This window comes from Simochromis diagramma, unplaced genomic scaffold (genome assembly GCF_900408965.1).
Source record: "Simochromis diagramma unplaced genomic scaffold, fSimDia1.1 OVJJ01000481.1, whole genome shotgun sequence".
NCBI lineage: Eukaryota > Metazoa > Chordata > Actinopteri > Cichliformes > Cichlidae > Simochromis > Simochromis diagramma.
In genome coordinates this window covers 2,315,093-2,335,262 of record NW_024386898.1, presented here as the reverse complement: position 1 = coordinate 2,335,262, position 20,170 = coordinate 2,315,093, and the positions used below count along the sequence as shown (strand labels likewise).

General features: G+C 44.7%; 1 protein-coding gene across 7 annotated transcripts in view; it reads right to left on the bottom strand.

Annotated features, from left to right (window-relative positions):
• The window catches only part of fgfr2 (fibroblast growth factor receptor 2), a 38,660-nt gene extending 20,078 nt beyond the window's left edge, over positions 1-18,582 (bottom strand). For 4 of the 7 annotated variants that reach the window (XM_040034462.1, XM_040034465.1, XM_040034460.1 and 1 more), the window contains exons 1-6: positions 17,993-18,582; positions 15,661-15,913; positions 8,423-8,680; positions 6,466-6,540; positions 2,333-2,502; positions 545-668 (exon numbers count right to left, since the gene is read on the bottom strand). In XM_040034462.1, coding sequence (XP_039890396.1) covers positions 545-668; positions 2,333-2,502; positions 6,466-6,540; positions 8,423-8,680; positions 15,661-15,838 — 805 coding nt within the window. In that variant the 5' untranslated portion in view covers positions 15,839-15,913; positions 17,993-18,582. The remainder of the gene's footprint in view (positions 1-544; positions 669-2,332; positions 2,503-6,465; positions 6,541-8,422; positions 8,681-15,660; positions 15,914-17,992) is intronic. The other 3 variants (XM_040034461.1, XM_040034466.1, XM_040034467.1) reach the window with 3 other exon arrangements.
• Positions 18,583-20,170: the final 1,588 nt, after the last annotated feature.

Here is a 20,170-nt window from a genome sequence, read left to right as displayed (position 1 = left end):
ATGCAATGATATGTCTGTGAGAGGGTTATGAGTATTTTTTTTAATTATCTGTAAAGAAATTCATGAAGTAATTACTAGTTAACGTAAAAGGAACAGAGCTCCGACTGTCAGTCTGGCTACAGTGCTGAAGTCTGATTGTTTTCTTCAATCACTGCTGAATAGTGAGACAACCAGCTGTACAGAGGGCAAAAAAAATAGAGCAATAAAATGTTTTTCAGGCCAAATGAAGATCTTCTACATTAGTGAGACACCACTCAATTCTTCGAGTAGTTTCAAAATCATCAAATGTTTGACTTAACACAAATTAAATATTGTTATATAAATTATTGATAGCCATATTAAAACTGTTGACATATTCATCTTTAGCTTCCACATTCCTCATTGACCTCCACCTGCATCCAGAGCGCACCTGGGCAATTCCACAGAAGACGCTCTATTCCCCACTGTGAGAAACACCCACTGCCCTCCCCCTCCTCCATCCCTCCTTTGTTAGCCTCTCAGGTGTACTTTGAGCCTAAGTGTGTGTTTTGTGTGTAGTACTGACCCACTACATCCAGGGTGTAGGTATGGTTGATGGATCCAAACTCGTTCTCCACCAAACAGGTGTAGTTGCCTTTGTCGGACGGCACCACGCTCTCCATGATCAGGGTCCAGTGTTGGCTACGCACCTGGGTAAAGGAGCAGTCTCTTGTTATGCGCAGACAGAAACTCACACAACTTATTATCACGTGCATGTCATTAAATACTGAGCCACTGAGCAGAGATTAGACACCGAGAGCCGGTGCTAAATGTGAAGACTAGGAGGAAAGAGAAAAAAAAAGGAGCACACGACAGAGGGGATCTGAAAAGAAGCATTAAAGAAACGAGACGATCCGGTGTGCAAACAATATTCAGGTCAGATTTGAACAAAATGACTCTCCAACGTCACAATCTTTTCTTTATTCATGCAGATTACATACCCTGATGGCGAAAGCTTCCCAGTTTATATCACCGTCTAAGTTCCCAGTGCTCTAAGAAGTACTTACACCGCAAGTACGCCTAACATTGCCCTGCGTGTTTCCACGTTAGCCGTCTACCTCTTCTGTCAACCACTGCTATTTCATTTAGTCTCCCCCATCCTGTAGTCAAAGCCATTTTAAAAACATACAGTTATTCATACTTATTTGCAAAATTAGCTTCACCTCTGTGTGGCATCAGCAGGTGTGAGTTGACAATAGAGTTTCCATCGGCACACTGAAGAGACACTGTAGCCACTGCTTGTACAGGCCTACATTTCACACAATGGAGAGATTATACTACAGGGCTGGGCTCAGGTACAGCTTTTGTCCTGCCTTTGTTGACAAAAAGAGAGAAATGAACTGTCCACGGTAGATTTGACAGCTTGACTGTGTCGTTTCCGTCACGTCGTGGCTGTTTTTTGTCCGTGCTGTAATGAGTGTGCTGAAAGCCAACGGGAAGCAACATTAGCGGCTACATCAACATTAATCTGCACCTAAACTTTCCTGGCAGTGAAATGTGTTTCCTCATAAACCACAAGTCATTAACCAGGAGCCCCAGACTCATTCAGCATCACTGGGTCTTTTCATAAATGAATTTCATAACTGTCCATTTGCATTATTAATGCACTTCATCAGTACGACTCCATCGTATACAGTAAGGGGACAAAGAGATGAATTTAAAGGAGAGAAAACAAACTGTAACCAAATTGCATATCAGACTAGCACCAGTTTAATCTACACCTGGAATCAAAGGTGTAAACATGCACAGCACATGAATTTTAAATATAAACAAGCTCAGCTATAGCATTTGTAAATCATATTTCAGGTCAAAAGAATAACAAGCTGGAATCACTACGAGTCTCCAACCTAAAGCCAGTGGGACCTGTTCTCCCTGATCAAGTTACCTCAACATTGTGAACTCATTTCAAACCTGACGCTACCGACTTTCTCTATGCATTACTGTTTAGGAGCATTTAACCCTTACGTCCTGGGCTTACATTTCTAATTGTTGGGGGTATAGAACCATGTCAAGTTACAGTGAGAGGCTCTGCAAAGTATCCCGGTGAGAAGAGGCGCACGGATGAGCAATTCCAATTTCACACCAGAAACCCTGCCCTCGTTTCCTCTGTCTTTCCTCCTCCCGTCTCTCCAGCGAAGGGTGGAAAAGGGGTGAAAGGACATTCAGGGAAGTATTGAAAGGAGAAGGCTCTCCTTGCAAATAAAATTCACAAAATGGCCATGAGAACCGCAGCCCAGAAAAGCAGCCAAAACCCAGAGAGGGAAGTGAGTTGACGTTAGTAATAAAAATTCTGATCTATTAGTGTTTATCCTACCTTATACCCTCCCATGCGGTCCTCTTGGCGGAAAGGCTTGCTGTTTTTAAGCCAGCGCAGCTTGGGCTTGGGGTTGCCTCCTGCAGCACAGCGGAACTTGACTGTGTTGGCAGCTGGCACCGCATGCAGCTTCTTTTCCATCTTTGCTGATGAGGTCCAATACGGCGCGCCTGCAACCAGAGAACAGTTGGTGTTGAGTGAGGCTGAGATTTCCTAATAATGTCCTCGGCATTAACATTTTGGCAGTGGGACTGCAGACTGGCTAAGGCATGTACATTAGAAGCATTACTGCAAGAAGAGACAAACCTGAAGCATTTGTAAAACTCCCGGGGCTTTGGGAACCCCAAACCCCCCTCCAACAGAACAAAAACCAGAGCTCAACATTCACAGAGCTAAACAAAAACACACACTTTTCCTGCAGGCTCGACGGGGTGTTGCAGGGGGGGGGGGAAACATCGGCTCTAAGGGGAGAATGTGCCTGGGCGTTGCCAAGAGGGTAACTAGACCATCACATTCAATTTCATCTCATTCCACTTAGCAGCTTTTTTCCTCCCTCCACTTCCTCCAATTACCATAGCTGCCCTGTTTATCTGTCTGTCACTTGGCTAGATATGGACGGCAGGGCCCAGGACGCTTATCACCTTTTGAAAATCATTATGTGCCGTCAGGGGAGAAAATGAATGTCACATTTAACGAAGGATATCAGAGTTTTCGCTGCATACTTTTGTCCAGATTCATATCAACACCAAACTGACAACCGTTATTTCTCCTACTGAAATCTGTCACCGTGCTTGTGTTTCGTCCATTTGTCAGCTCCTTTTTTTCCTCACAATTTCAGTCACTCAGTCAGCTGGATTCCCCCGCCCCTCCTTTTTTTTTTCTCTGCACCTGGGAGGGTGATTGCCTAAGCAGATGGGACTCGGAGGGGAAGAGAAACTCCAAGTCAAACAACAATCCAAACGGTCTTCCACACCATCACTTCCCCCTCATATGGCAAGTAACAGAGGGAATACCCAAAGATAAGACTGCTACTGGTTCAAACACAAGCTTAAATTGAAGGAGACTATTCCCTGCACTCTCTTTCCTTCCCGCCCATACTATCAGCAGAAGCCACCAATCATTTCTCTGGCTTAAACAACCGGACAAGTCGAGCATATTTGGAAAGTACAGTCAGTAAACATCGCTCTTCCTTCCTGAATGGATGCATACAGTAAGTACTCGCACTATAATTAGTCACTACCCCTTTCATCTTCCTCCTCACTCTCACTATCACTGCTCTTCTTTTTCCTCCAGCTTCACTTCCGCACACTCGCCCTGTTATCACTCCATCCATTCAGACAGAGACAGATTAGGTGGAGACTAACCCATCGTGAGCCCGTCTCTCAAAACCGACCTCTGACCTCAAACTGGCAGCCGGTCAGAAGATGAGGTTGAGGCATAAAAGGTGAGCAGTGCAGTTTCCCATGCTCTCTGTCCGGAGGGATAGCACTTCAAACCCAACAAGCCCTCAGATGAAGCCAAACTCTTGCGGGCCAAACGCTTTGGCCTCCAGGAATCCCTGCCGCCCCCAAAGCCCTGCACATCCGGCTCCCCGCTCACGGCTGTTTATCCTTAGCTGGCCTGGGGTGAGCTGAGGTTATCTAACTCAGGCACTGAGAGTCAAGATTTTTTTTCTCTCTAAGCTCCTCTAGAGAGCTAAATCTGCAAGTGTCCCAGAGAAGTATTTCATTGTTGAAATGATTTCTTGTTAAGCTGCAATATCCTCCTGTTTACCGTTCATCTGTGCAAGCTGAACAAGTGATTTTTTCTTTATGGTAAATTAGTACCAGTGCTGGAAAAATAAAATAGAAATCTGTCAAATCAAAGTACCTCTAAAATGTCAACTTTTACCATGTTCATATGGGTTCTTCACAAAGACAAATTTGATATAAAAGCATTCAATTTGTAATGTTTTTCTTGATCAAGCCGAAACTCTTTTATTTATTTTGACAACCTTTCATGATGGCAGGATTTCCTAAATCCAAAAAAGAAATATGCAACAAACGAAGGAAGCTTCAAAGAGTTATTACATATGTTTAACACATGTGAGGAAGGTTTAATTCGATCTGAAAGATAGTGGCAGATCAATCGTCATCAAGTTTTGATTCAGACATTGTTTAATCCTGGTTGGTTCGCTCAGATTTATGACATCAACTTTTCTTCAGCTGAGTCCCACCCAACAAGGAAGATGATGTCATAAGCAAACTAAAAACTGAGACGGGGAGGAGTTCCCTTATAAAAATTCGAAAGATGCACAACTTTTACCAAAGGGAACACGCAATAAAAGTGAGCAATCATCTAAACAACACAACCGTAAACAGGATACAGATCTGATGATTTAGACCCGAGCTTAGAGCGAAGCTCCTCGTGGCTTTTCAACTTAATCATGACATCACTCCCCCCTGCCCCCCTTCCCTCCATCCACCACCCTAAGCATGGCTCCCCTCACAGATCCCTGTAGAGGCTCCTCTGCATCTTCTCCAATTACACCACCCCCCGCTGATAAACAAACAAATTTCCATCTTTTCTTCACTAGCATATGTTCGTCAGTCTTCTGTACAAAGTTTAAACAAAATGCTCTGTGTTGCAATGGCCCGATGCCCGATCCAGAAAATAAAGCCACGAATATAAAGCTACACCCCACACTCTCCACTCTCCTTCCCTCCCACGCCCACCCTCCTCCTTCTCGGCCCGAGGCCAAGGCTCCACGCCATGCTCAGAAAAGAGTTGGTACTGATCCAACACACCCCCACTCCCCTGCCTCTTTTTCCCCCCCTCTTTCTTTTAATAATAATCTTGGTTTTGAATTTTCAGAAACACACACGGCGAGAAAACGCAACTGTACTGCCAGAACAGCTTCGCCTTTGTTTTCAAACAGCTTATTACCACCAGAGTGGCTGGATCTTTTCCCCTCCACCATTTTTTTCTTTTACTCTTGCTCGAGTCCTGCTCCCCCCCCCCAACCATCACCACCACATATTTAATGGATTTCAGGCAATTACAGTCAGCCCAAAAGTGGAGAAGGAGAACTCACGACGAGACGCAGCGCCTGTGGAGAAGTTTAACAAGATGTGGAAGCCCTCAACTTTGTTTCAGCCTCCTTTTCGTGAGAGCGTATGCGATCGCAAGCGTGCACATGCGCATGTGCAGAAACATCCCAGATACTCGCCACAAAGTTGGGTGAAGAACTTTCTCTTTCTCACACACATGCACACACACACAAACCCATCAGGTGGGTAACTGAGTCCAGATGGGCATCTTTCATAATGGATGAGCCCAGCTGACTAAATGGCTGGCAGGATGGCTCCATGAGGCCTGACTACCTGTGAGACACAAGCTAGAAGAATGTAAGGAATCCCTGTACTCCCCTGGAGCGTCCAGCCTGAAATACACACACACACACACACACACACACACACACACACACACACACACACACGCTCTAATCTCAGGAACACTAATGTATAGAATAGCAGCAATATGGCTAAAAGTCCAGTTTGACAAGAGTTTGGTGTCACTCCCAGAACAAATAAAGACCATCCACTGTCTGTGCTGCTTTAATCATAATCACAGAATCTCACTTCTGCTAACAAACTCTGACAAAGCCAAGTAGATTATTTCGCTTGGGGATTAAGCCTTTCTAAGTATTTGGCTATCACAATCAGCATCCCACACTTAAGTTCTGACATGCTCTTAGGGACTCTTCGCTATTTAACAGACTAGAGCACTCAAACCATGGCATGTGCTAATTTTAAAGCCCTTAAACTGAACTTTTTGTTATTTGATATGGGCAAATATGCTATTAGTTAATTGCTTTAGCCTTCTCTGCATCCAAAATGTGCATTTAAAGTGTCATGGAGACATAGCTGTAACTGGTAGGAGAATGAAGCTTGAGTTAACGATGGAACAAATGTCAGGAAACAGAGAAAGTTATTGAACGGAGAAGTTGGAAGATGTCAGATCGGTGAAGAAACGGGTTACTACTGTCTCTTTAAGGCATCTTGCTCAGGGGTGCCTAATCTACGGGACCTGGTGAGGAAAGGGAGAGCATCTCGAACTCATTCATACCCCCTTTGGTTTCCTCCCATACTCACTTAACTGCTCTCCATCCGCCCCAGTGTCCTCCGATCGCTCTGTATCGTCCTCATCATCCCCCGACGAGATGGCATCTGCACAGAGTAACCACGGTTACTGCCATCCTTTTTTGCACCCCACACACAGACACACACGTAGCAATTTCCATGTTACAACACTGCAACACAGTTTTAAAGGAATCAATAGCGTAAGGGCATTTTTTTTTATATTAAATATGATTGTAAGTTACTGTTGTTATACAAGCGCACACACTACAGGGAGTGCAGAATTATTAGGCAAATGAGTATTTTGTCCACATCATCCTCTTCATGCATGTTGTCTTACTCCAAGCTGTATAGGCTCGAAAGCCTACTACCAATTAAGCATATTAGGTGATGTGCAGCTCTGTAATGAGAAGGGGTGTGGTCTAATGACATCAACACCCTATATCAGGTGTGCATAATTATTTGGCAACGTCCTTTCCTTTGGCAAAATGGGTCAAAAAAAGGACTTGACAGGCTCAGAAAAGTCAAAAATAGTGAGATATCTTGCAGAGGGATGCAGCAGTCTCAAAATTGCAAAGCTTCTGAAGCACGATCATTGAACAATCAAGCGTTTCATTCAAAATAGTCAACAGGGTCGCAAGAAGCGTGTGGAAAAACCAAGGCGCAAAATAACTGCCCATGAACTGAGAAAAGTCAAGCGTGCAGCTGCCAAGATGCCACTTGCCACCAGTTTGGCCATATTTCAGAGCTGCAACATCACTGGAGTGCCCAAAAGCACAAGGTGTGCAATACTCAGAGACATGGCCAAGGTAAGAAAGGCTGAAAGACGACCACCACTGAACAAGACACACAAGCTGAAACGTCACGACTGGGCCAAGAAATATCTCAAGACTGGTTTTTCTAAGGTTTTATGGACTGATGAAATGAGAGTGAGTCTTGATGGGCCAGATGGATGGGCCCGTGGCTGGATTGGTAAAGGGCAGAGAGCTCCAGTCCGACTCAGACGCCAGCAAGGTGGAGGTGGAGTACTGGTTTGGGCTGGTATCATCAAAGATGAGCTTGTGGGGCCTTTTCGGGTTGAGGATGGAGTCAAGCTCAACTCCCAGTCCTACTGCCAGTTTCTGGAAGACACCTTCAAGCAGTGGTACAGGAAGAAGTCTGCATCCTTCAAGAAAAACATGATTTTCATGCAGGACAATGCTCCATCACACGCGTCCAAGTACTCCACAGCGTGGCTGGCAAGAAAGGGTATAAAAGAAGAAAAACTAATGACATGGCCTCCTTGTTCACCTGATCTGAACCCCATTGAGAACCTGTGGTCCATCATCAAATGTGAGATTTAAAAGGAGGGAAAACAGTACACCTCTCTGAACAGTGTCTGGGAGGCTGTGGTTGCTGCTGCACGCAATGTTGATGGTGAACAGATCAAAACACTGACAGAATCCATGGATGGCAGGCTTTTGAGTGTCCTTGCAAAGAAAGGTGGCTATATTGGTCACTGATTTGTTTTTGTTTTGTTTTTGAATGTCAGAAATGTATATTTGTGAATGTGGAGATGTTATATTGGTTTCACTGGTAAAAATAAATAATTGAAATGGGTATATATTTGTTTTTTGTTAAGTTGCCTAATAATTATGCACAGTAATAGTCACCTGCACACACAGATATCCCCCTAAAATAGCTAAAACTAAAAACAAACTAAAAACTACTTCCAAAAACATTCAGCTTTGATATTAATGAGTTTTTTGGGTTCATTGAGAACATGGTTGTTGTTCAATAATAAAATTATCCCTCAAAAATACAACTTGCCTAATAATTCTGCACTCCCTGTATATATTGAGCTTCAGGCTGCTCATCCTTGACCACATCTACTCCATGGCCATTTCCTGGATCCACACCAAGCACAGACCAATCCTCTATCTCTAAAGTTCACATCCTGACCTGTCCTAACCTTGCCTGATCCCTGACTCACCTGTGACATTGACTATGAAGCAGACCGTGTCTTTGCCCACGCTGGTGCAGGCGTACAGGCCCGAATCCTTGGGCGTGGTGTCACGGATCTGCAGCACCTCCTGCTCTATCAGCGTGCGGTTGTTGTTGCCCAGAGAGCTGCCATCTTTGGTCCAGGTGATGGTCCCCGTCCCTGGCAGAGGGCAGCTGAGCTTCAGCACTTCCCCCGGGTGCACTGAGCACACCGTGGGCTTAGAAATTTGGTATTTGTTCGACGCCTCTGCAGAGCAGATGTGGGGAGGAGTGGGGTAAGGTCGAAGGGGATCAGGGGAAGGTGGGTGGGGGTAAAGGATGAGGAAGGAAGAGGGTGCACAAGGAGGAGGAGGAAAGAGAGGTGGGAGAGGAAGAAACAAGCAATTTAAGAAAGAAATAAAAAACACCAAAAAAACCCAACGGATGCATTTAAATCAACTTATGCAGGAGGAGCAATACAGAAAAGAGGAGGCCCACGTTTCAAACCGCCACACCAACACATCTTTACAAACTCCCAGTCATTTAAAATGAGACCCTTGGAAACCTAGATCCGTTGAAGTGTGCAGACGATTGGCTGTTATAGATTCAGTGCATGCAGTTATGGCCATAGCTGTGTGTGTAAAGGAGAAAGGAATAAAAACAAAACCAAAGAAAACAATCCAAGCTTTGCGAACAGTTGTGAAATGGACATCTTTGTGGTGAAACACCCCTCCCCAGCCATCCATCTGTTTCAGTGCAGATGCCAAGCAGTGTGTGTAGGTGAGTAGGAGCAGTGCAGAAACATTTCTGCAGTGTTTAAAAAAAAAAAGAAAAAAAGAAAAAAGGGAAGGTAATACAACTCCAGAATGTCTGCCCATCAGAAAGGAAAGCAGCCAGAAAAGTCTAAGACGGAAGTAGTTGACAGGCAGGGGAAGTGGGAGGGGGGAGGCGGGGATGGGATCGGACGGGGTTTGGTTGTTTTTTTTTCCTGTCTTGGCATTTCTCTGGTACTGACTGTGCACCTAAGCTACGAAAAACCTTGAGCTGGCGGCAGCCTGACTCTTCTGTTTTCCATCTCTCTTGTCGTCGTTCTCTTTCACAACATGGCCATGGAGGATCTACAGCTCTGCCAGATCTACAGCCTCAGCTCCTGCCAGCCAAGGCAGAGAGCAAGAAACTCAGCGCTCTACTCCAAAGTGCATAAAACTCTTCATTTCTGGGAGAAAAATCAAGCCTGCCTGCGAGTGCGTGTGCACACACTGTGTTCTCAGACTCGTACATCTGCACTGACGGAGCAAGATGAACGTCCGACATGTTTAAAAAAAAAAAAAAAAAAAGAGAGAATTCTGAATTTCCATAGCTGAGACTGCACTTCTACATCAGGATCATCATGGATTACATATCCACACACATTGAGACAGTTTGGGAACGCTGAGCAAACTAGGAAAAAACCTAAGCTGTGTTCTGCCGTATATGCTCAAGTCGATTCCAGTCACCCCGGGCACGTTGCAAACTTCACACACACATTCATGCACACGTGTATGTGTTCACTCAGCTCGATTGCAGACTGATCTTAGTCAGTGTTGTTCTCTATAATGCAGATGTTCACAAGTTTACGTCTTCAGTGGGAACAAGGTGAAAAATGAGAGGGATTAAAAAGATTCGAGGGAGGAAAGTCGCAACAATGGAAAAGCGTACAAAAAAAGCCAGCGATGGTGGTATATGCAGAGCGTTTAGCTGAAGTCCGATATGTGTAATTACAGAGGCAGCGGCACTCCCTGCCTTTCCTGTACCTCAATGCACCTTTTCACCGACACCCCACCCTCATTATACACCTCTGCGCTTCCTATGTTTGTGTCAAATGTAACGTAAACCTGCACACACACACGTACAACAGGAAGGGAAAGTCATTCCGCCACAAGCCTGGAGTTGAGGCATGTGCGCAAACCTCTTGCCCCTAGGCACGTACGCACACAGGTACGGTTCCTGCATTGTCTTGTTTTTCCCTCTTAACTCCTTCAAACCGGAAGTGATTAAACCCCCCTTTGGCACCCAGGGCCGAGTGTGTGGTCTGATAAGAGGTGGAGCTCCTGTGCTGATTGATGGGAGCTGTCTCCGCTACCTTTTACAATGTGGTTTTCCACACTGGAGGCATTCAGTGTGATGTTATTACTGCTTGGAGGGGTTTTTTCTATATCACAGGGATAGTTCTGGAAATGAAGGAGCGATGGAAGAAGGGTACGCAAGTTTGGAAGGAAAAACAGGAAAGGGAAGGGCAGGAATTTATCCATTTGGTGTGTGAGTGATTGAATTTGTCTTCATCATTTTCTTTTCTCTGCTGTGTCCATCTGTGCCCCTCCATCAGCTCCTCCTCCTCCTGCTGCTCTTTCACCTCTCCTTCCGCTTTGCCCTCTTCTTCCTCTGATTACACACATCCACACCCACCACGACCCTGCTGACCTAACCTCGACCCTTCCCAAACCTGTTGACACCTCCAGCATACCTGATTTTTCATGGGAACCTGTGTCATCTAACCCCATGTAAACACACACACAGAATGCAGAAACTAACTTGTAGACAAACTAAGAAAATAAAGATACAGAACTGAATCTTAAACATGTTATCTAAATGCACAGCTCCGGTGAAACACTTACTCTCAGCATGTGTACATGGACTCTTGTAGCCTCTTGTGTGTAAGAGCTGAAACACTTCACTGCAGATTTTCTCATCTCTGCAAAGTTTCATCCCCCTTCTGCACAACAGGAGGAGGCGGGAGCCTCTCTCTCTCACACATAGACACACACACACACATGTTTTTCCTCAATTTCTTTCTAAAGCAGCTTTCTCCTCTTCCCATCCTCTCACAGTCCTATCACTTTCCTCTCTTCTCCTGGAGCACATTTCAAACTCCATCTCTCTCCCTCTCATGCACAGCCATTACAAGTGTCCATCAGGTGGAACAGATTCAGCCCCTCTTATCCCCGCTCCCTCTTCTCATCCTCAGTCGCACCATCTTTTGCTGGCAATAATTAAGTCTCACAATCCGAATATATGTGCATATGTGTGTGTGTGTATGTATGTGTGGCTAAATGCAGCAAGCGATTCTCACCAAAGTCCCTTTAATGTCTGCTTGCCCATCTGTCCGTCTATCAAGTTGGCATGAGCCCCACAGAAATGTTGGTAAAAGGCAAGAGCAACGTTTTTTCCTTTTTTTCCTTTTTTTCCCTTTCTCTGATCTTAGGAATTGACTTCTTCAGAGAGGCACATTTGCCTCCAGGCCTATCTTCCCATCTCCTCCCTGCCTCATTCTGCAAAATGAGATCGAAGACTAAATGTAATGACTGCCATCTCAAAGGCGCACACTAAGCATGCATGGAGTCCAACACAGACACTCACATACACGTGCTCAAATCACATCATCTCCACTGCCCTTCTTATCCTTCCTCTTTTCTTTTTACCCCTCTCTTCTTCCTCTGTAACCCCCTCACGTACTTAAATCCCAGGACTTTTCTCCCCCTTTTTTGTCTCTACCCCTTTTCTAATGTCTGTGTCCTTTCAGATTCAAATCCCTCCTCTGCTTTTTTTTTTTATGACAAAGAAGCAGCTCCGTGAACTGGCTCCTGCAAGCATCCATGGCAACAGCCCCTCCAGTTCGCTCACCCCTTCACCCCCTCATCAAGGCCTTCCCTGAACCCCACACGACCCCTTTAGCCCTTTGGACACTATGTACAACAATCTTCTTAGGCTGAACGTAGCAGTAGTGACCCTCAGAAACATTGCATTAATCTTGAGATTATAACAAGTCAGATGAAGGACACGCTGAAGCCAACAGTAACGACGATCTAATGATAATCTGTCAGATCAGTAGACTATAAAAACACTCGTCTTATGCAAGTTATTTTATGTTAAGAAAAACATATTGAGTGCTTAATTCTTAAAGCTGTACAACAAATCAATGTGCTGCTGCAGTGGCATGGACAAGTTTGAGTTATTTTAGTTTTCTTTTTAATTTTGATCCCTTTGTATTGTTGATTTTAATTTTTTTTTTTTTTTTAATTGAGGTGGCGGATAGTAATTCTGGGGGGCGGGGGGGGCTACTGAGGAGGGGTGGGGCTAATGGCAGAAAGAGTACAATATAAATGTATTGCATCACCCTAATCACATTAAATTTGCCTGTATCGCAGCATTGTTCCTTAACTCAATAATATCGTTATGGTTACCAATTAAGTGGTTAAGTAACCTTTTCAAAAATCTTCATAATGCGCAGATAACAACAAATGTGACCTCAGCTTGTGAGAGAAAGGACAAAAACAAATAACAATGTGATCTAGACCTTTTACACTTTTATGAGGCCACGGATCTTATATATATGTCCTTAATAGGAAAGGTGGGGTTTTTTGCCGTCTACCACCTGAAGTACACCAGACAGCGCATGGAGGTCTGACGAAACAGGCTGGCACAGGTAGCGGCTCTTCCCAGCCTCTTATCAGACAGCTGTGAGAGTGAGCGGTGGAGTGACATGGTATTTTCTGGCACATAAGCCAAAGCAAATAACGCACTCCAACCTACAAGATTAACACCAGCTAACGGCAGGCTAGTAAAAGCCATTGTGTGAAAGCTGTATATTAAACCCAACTGTCCCCCCCCCCCCCCCCAAACACACACACACCGACTGACACACTGTGTTTGTTTAGAGTTCAGTTCCATTGCCATCGCCACACATCTAAACCCACAATCCATGTCATTAACTGGCCAGCTGACAGTTTTACACTTTTACAGCTGCACTCCTACTGTGCAGATAGCACAGTGCTACAGATCGGTTATGAGCAACACCTCGCACACGGATGCACACGCTGAGACAGAAAACTGTAATCCCATTTTGTTTAACATGTGCCGACTGTGTGACTGGTTTAAAAGGGCGCAGCGTACATGTGAAAGCAGGAACGATGCAGCAAGAAAGCCAAGAGAGTAATTACATTCCTACTGTGGAAAAGCAACTAGTGTGTTGTTAACAAGCATCCATCCCATTCGTGTGCCTGTCTAGGCATCAAAGAATCTTCCTTGATGCATAATGGAGCCTATATTTATTTAACCGCTCGACTATTTTGAAGCGCTGCCTCCATGCTGATCAGAGCATTTTTGAAGAACACAGTCAGGCGGGGACGACATGAAAGTCAAGCCAAACCATGAGCTGACTTTTGTCAGCCTGCGTTCCAGTGCGCCTGGTGCCACATTTATTCCGCATTATGTGCAAGAAGAGTGGCTTGAAAGAGCAGAAAAATGCCTGTGTATTTTCTGCCATTGTCATTCAGAGTATTTTAATCAATGTGCAAACAGAGCGTGCCTGGACAAGGTAAACGTTCCCATATTGAAGTGGCTACAGCGGCAACAATAAGCCTGTTGTGTGAAGACATTAAACAGCACGTTCAGTCCGCTTCTTCCATTGTAACAGCCACAGGTAGGCAAACTACCAGGGCCACCAGGGGTGCAGGGGCAGGCTGTATAGAGACAACATTGATATGCAATCTGATGAATCTAAAGTAATTACTGCTCCCACAGACACAAGCACGGCTGCAGGGCACAGGGGAGGGGAGCGAGAATTCAAATTTTGAGAATTCTTAACCTTTCTGGGTGGGGTGTGGGGACGGAGGCGGGGGGGTATTCAAGACAGTTACGGTAGGTAAGACAAGTCAGTCCATCTCTCTCTAACATCTGCATCCCACAGGTGACTCCATAGTGTCCTGTCAGTATTAGTGAATGGAAGAAAGCAACAGACTGAAGAGGACAACACATTGAGTAAAATCACACAAAGGTGCTGTTGATGATAATTTAAATAAATAAATATTTGTTTGCAACATGCAACAGATAAATTGGTTCACAATCAGATAAGCAGACCAGGTTCTTTGTGCCCTCTCTGTTCTTCTTCAGGTGACCTCACCCAGGCCACTTAATCTCCAGTCACATGACTTCATCGCTGCTCAGCAGCACTCTGTAATCTCTCCATCTAAAGGAGAAGTCAAATATGCACAAATCCTCTTAGAGCTCTTCTGGGGGATTTTGTAACTCTGGAAAACTCCCCCTGTCCTCTCTGTGGCCATGTAGCGTAGCGTCCGGGCCATGTGGGGCTCTGAACTCACCGGCTTGGAGCCAAACAGTCTGAGACAGAACAACAAAAACAACAGGAGAGGAGAGCTCGGGCAGCCTCTCATCCAAGTAGGTAAGTTTGATACCTGACCTCAAGGGCAAAGGCCGAGAAAAGGTACAGTGTGTGTTTGTGTAAAGACAGAAGGACGGTGGGGGAGGTGGCTTAAAAGTGATGCTCTGTTGTTTGGCCTAACTCACAATTAGCATGCTGATTAAAGCCCGGGAACAAAGGACTTTGGAATGCGACTTACCATCCATCAAAACAACTAATTAACTCGTCTCTAACCAGACTCCGAGACCAGAGACACAGAAATAGAGAAGCCTAAAAGAAAGACTAAAAAAAAAAAAAAAAAAAAAGTCTTTCACTAAGATGTTTCTCAAAACTATATAGCTTAAAACAATTATTCAAACTTTGCAGGAACAGGAAATAACAGCAGTCGTGACTGGAAGAAAGCAAAGACCAGAACTCTAAATCTCCATCTCAATCTCTTTCCAGGCGAGAAGGTCATGAGAGAGATGCCGGGATAAACATTGTGCCACCCTTCTTCACAACTTTCCCTCCAAACAGAGACACAAACCAGGCTTTACAGCTCAAGTATAGCTCAGTAAGCTACGCACAGAGAAGAACAATAAAACAAAAAGAGTGCGAATTAGAACTCACAGTGAGGAAAACAAGAGGTCGGCCATGCCAAGGTTAGTTGTTTCTCTTTAGTTTATTTATATTTCTCCCTCTAAAATGTTGTCTCTTTTCCAATATTTCAACTTTTACTGGAAGTTAAATGAAAAAAAAACAACAACTTGTGCTTCTGCATGAAACTCCGAAAGTTACTAAATAAATAAATAAATAAATAAATAAATAAGAGTATAAAATATAGAAACTGTGTCACGGGCCAGTTCTGGATTCTTATCCACCTCAATGTGAGTAAATGACAAGAATTTGAAGGGAAGGATGCAAAAGTAAACAAAAACGATCAATAGGATGAAGGGTGGATTTATTTATTTAGTTATTGTCAAACTGGTGCCTGCTCTTGAAAAACAAGGCAAACAAATGTGGGTACCCCCCCACCCCTCTCCTACCCCGTGTTACAGCCCCTCACTGCTTACCTTCAGGTTCCAGAGTGGCCTCCCCCTTGGTGGCAGTAAGGGGCGGCCGGGCCACGCTGACAGTCAAAAGGGACAGCAGGACAGCGGCCAGGAGCCAGGCCCACGAGGCCATCCCGCTATTGGGGGACAGCGCTCCCCATACCCCCCTTCTCCACCTCCCCCTGGACACTGATCCCATCTGAGGGGGTCCGCCCAACCATCAACTGCTGCAGGGTTGGCCTGTCACTCACCGGAATTCACCCAATCACCTGGGCTGGGAGGTAAGGGGAAGAAGTTGGGAGACAGGTTGAAGAGGCAGAAGTGTGAAAGGCAGCAAGGGGAGAGAACAAGAAGACAGATTTAGTCAAAATGGTTCATCTTAATTCATAGATGCTCTTTGAGCCACGTCCCTCTTACTTCTTTTTAAAAAGTGAGAGACAGCTGAAACAACAGAGTCACCAAGTGCTTCAAAATGCTGTCAAACAAGCCACACCACAGACATACCTGAAAGGTGAGGCAGCCCACACAGAGCCGCCCCGCATCTACCTTTAGTTTTGATCTGTACGCACTGACATATATTTCAGAACACGAACTCAAACATCCCACTTCTAAATTTTAGTGTCAAAGGAGCCGTTTCACTCACGTCCCCCAGACTTCTAGCATTTATTTAATCTCACATGAATCTAATGGAAAAAAAAGAGCATCACCTGTTCCACGCTGCTCATTTTCCCCGCTAAATTACTAATATTACGTTTTCTTTTGTAACAGATCAGTCATTATATGTTTTCAAAAGTCACTGGTGCAGAAAAGGCAAAGCAGCAGCAGCCAGTGTGGCACCAGTTTCTCCGCTGGACGCCGCTTATGCGCAACAGATGCACCAAACCTGTTGCCCGCGCTGTTGTGTTTGTGTTAATCGCATTCGTAAGAGCTTTTATTGCATGCCCAGGACTTGATTATGAGAGCCGTACGGTTTTAATTGAAAAAAGCGATATTGCAACATGGGGACAAACACACACATCGTTCTGTTTAGCCAGACATCTGCGGTTCAACCGCGGCGAAGTGTCTCTGGAGGTTTGGTTAAGTCACGCTTCCCTGAGCTCCTTCTCCTCCAGCTGGAAGTATCGATTGGTTTCACCCGCAAAGACAAATGTAATTTGACTTTTAGAGGGCGAAAAAGAAGACGTGCACATGCCGAGTTATCTTTCATTCAACCGCTCGGGGTCGGGGGACTGCGGGACACGGACTGTGACCGCGCACCTGATGTCGGCGTGCATGCTTGAGTTCATCCAGACGTCTTAACTTTATTAGAGAAATGCGCCGGTGTGAATTTTGCAATTAGAGTACCCAGTTCCGCATAGTGACAGCCCAGACTCATGAATTATTGATGAAAAGTAAACTAATCAGTGCACCAATCAAGTACTACTGGCATCACCGCTGTCTAAAAACTTCTGCAGGACGAAAAGAGCCCAGATAACACGCCCCCACCAAAAAACCCTCCATGTGTGGGTGTTTTTGTGCTACGCTGCTTAAAGAGAGCAATACAAATACTACATTTTTCTACAGCCGTCAAATAAATAAATAACCTACAACAGAAACGATTTGGAAAAAGAGAAAATTAATGCACAAAACTCAGAAGTAAACGGTATATAGTGATACGTGATATAATCCACTCTAAAACGGAACCCACTGAGAGCTCGGCCTCATACATGACCAAGCCTTCATTTAAAAACTCGAGCTTTCAATGAAATTTCTTGGCACTGATTGAATCCCCGATTGAAATTCAAATCAGTTGGCTTTTTCCACAATGAGGGGGGCTCATTTGGAGCTCCTCGGTGATTTAGGGCTCCGGCACCAAGCAGTGAAAAAACAACAGTGGTCACGGGGTAATTGGCACCATAAATGCAATGTAGAAAATTTACCAAAGTAATAAATAACCCGGACACTTGTTAATGGGCCCTAAAGTGATGATGCAAGGTGTTGTGTGGCTCCTCTCGCGTCTTAAATAAACAAAGATGAAGTTCACAGAAATAAGTTTTTACGTGCAAAAAAAGAAAAAAAAACCAAATTGGGTTTTTTTAATGCATGCCAGGAAAATATGAAACTAAAATTTAAAAACTTTAAGATTTAAGAACTTTACGCACTTCGTCGTCTTCTGGAAACTCTTTTGGTTAGAAAACTACAAACAAACAATTTTCAGGGGTTTTTTCATGCAGCTGTAAAAAAAAATAAATAATAATAACTGCACAAACCGTGGAAGCGCATTTCTACTATCGCGTATGGCAGCAGGAACCCTGACAGATGAGGCTCTGAAGACGCATTAGATTTTTTTTTATCCCATGCAGAGAACACTTACCAGGGAGGACTAAAATCGTGGAGATCTCTGTTTTGGCATGCACAGATAAGGGAGGAGAGAGCATGAGCTGAATCCAGAGGGAGGAATGTCTCCAATAATACAATGCAGCGGCAAAAAAGGGAAAAAAATCGAGGCGCTGGCTTTTTTTTCTTCAGCTTACTATTCCACAATCAGCCGGCATCAGCTCGGATCTGAAGATATATTCCAAACCCGACTGACAGCGTAGTCCAATGCCATGCACAGAAATCCGGGTTTACACGCGTTATCCTTCCAAAACACTTCGTAAAACCATATCGCTGTCCCCCCCTCGAAACTTTCCACCTCTCGTCACCAAGTTTCTTCCAAAGCGCAAAACACTGCCCAGTGTTCCCCGAACAGCGCACTTGTCAACTCAACAGAAAGTTTGCAGCTACCACGTACGTGGGACGAGTTCTAAAGGGCAGAAGAGAATAGTTGTCCACTGCAAGGAGAAAAAAACACCTCGTAAAATCCGTGAATGTGCGTCCTCTCGGTGAAACGAGCGTCTCTCGCGTCTACTTCTTCCGCCGACAGTCTTCACTCTGTTACTCAGACGCTTTGTCAGGTTTACTAGATTTTTTCTCCTCCTTACGTCTCCACACACACCGCCCTCCTCCTTCCCTCCAGTGCGTGTCATCACCCCCCCTCCCTCCTCCTGTCCCGAGCACCCCGAGTGTAATTCGAGCCTGTGCCTGCACTGCTTTCGGGCCCTGCCTTCCTCCGCCCATCAAACTGCAGAGCTGCCTGACTGCCTGCCCCGCGCTCGACTCGTTCACACAGAGTGGGAATGCGAGAGCCACTGCTCCTCTGCCGAGCTGTCAGACCGCAACGCCGCTCAGTGGCCAAGACGTGACACAACGTAGACTGTAGTGAAGCATCCCTGCAGACTCAGTATTAGAATATTCAGATCAGTTTCTCAAAGTAGAAATAGTGTACAGTGATTTAGAGCAAGAAAACTGAAGTCAGAATGAAAGATCGGCAGAGGTTCACCAAACTACAAAAACCATGTCTACAAATTGTGGAACAATTTTAGAACAACGTTCCTCAATATAAAATTGCAAAGACTTTGAATATCTCATCATCTGCAGGGCATAATAGGATTCAGAGCATGCGCAAAAGACAATATTTGATGCCTGTGATTTCTGGTACCTCAGACAGCACGGCATTAAAAACAGGCATAGAAATCACTGTATGACCTGAGGAACACTGCCAGAAATTGTCTGTGACGACAGTTCACCGTGCAGTGCAAAGCCCTATGATGCAAATAGTGAAAGATATGTGAAAATGATCCAGAAACAGCACCATTTAAAATCCTTCAAAATGTCCAGCAACTCATTTCTTTGGTTCCCAGATGTTTACAGACAGTAGAGGGGATGCTACACAGTGGTGTTGCTGCCACCCAACTTTTTTAGAGTTGGGATAAGAAAACATCACTAATATAGCAGTCCAAGTAATACTGATATATCACTGAAAACATTCTCTCTGCGTCTGAACCTTTACTGTTTCATACTATTGTGCACATTTTTAAATAAGAGATCTTTTTCATAGCTCGTGATAACAGAACAATAAATGAAAGCAATAAGAAGTGAATCACAGTTTAAGAGAGGGGGAGGTTTATGATATTCTGCAAGGCTGCGGAGTTTAGAAAAAAACTTCTGTTTATAACTTTCCTATAAATGAACAGCTCTGTCTGCAGCTACCCGGAGAGAAACTGAAGGTCGGCCCAACAAAAGTTGTCCCCCACTGATTCAAGCTGTCTCCTGCATTGGTTCAGGCGTTCAAGTGCTCTGAAAGAGACACAGGCGAGGGTGGAAGACTCTAATCTCTGCAGACTTTTTATTTTTGTCTCGCTTTCACTGCAGGAGCCCCTTTTTTTTAAACAAGGGAGGGAAAACGCTTTCATTCAATTTGCACTAATAAGGCTTTTTTTTCCTTCAGCAAAAGGTTTGTCCTGTGAATGCAGAGTTTCTCGTCTGTTTCTCTCTCCTCTCCCACCTCTGCCTGAAAACCAGTAAAACCTTCAGATAACAGTGGAGCTGACAGGTTGGCTAGAAATACAGAGGGAGCAAGAGGTGAGGAAGGAAAGTTTGACTCATTTTTCAAGTGGCACAAAATACCCCCCACCGTTTCTCCCTCTCTGTGACTCTTTCCTCCCACTAC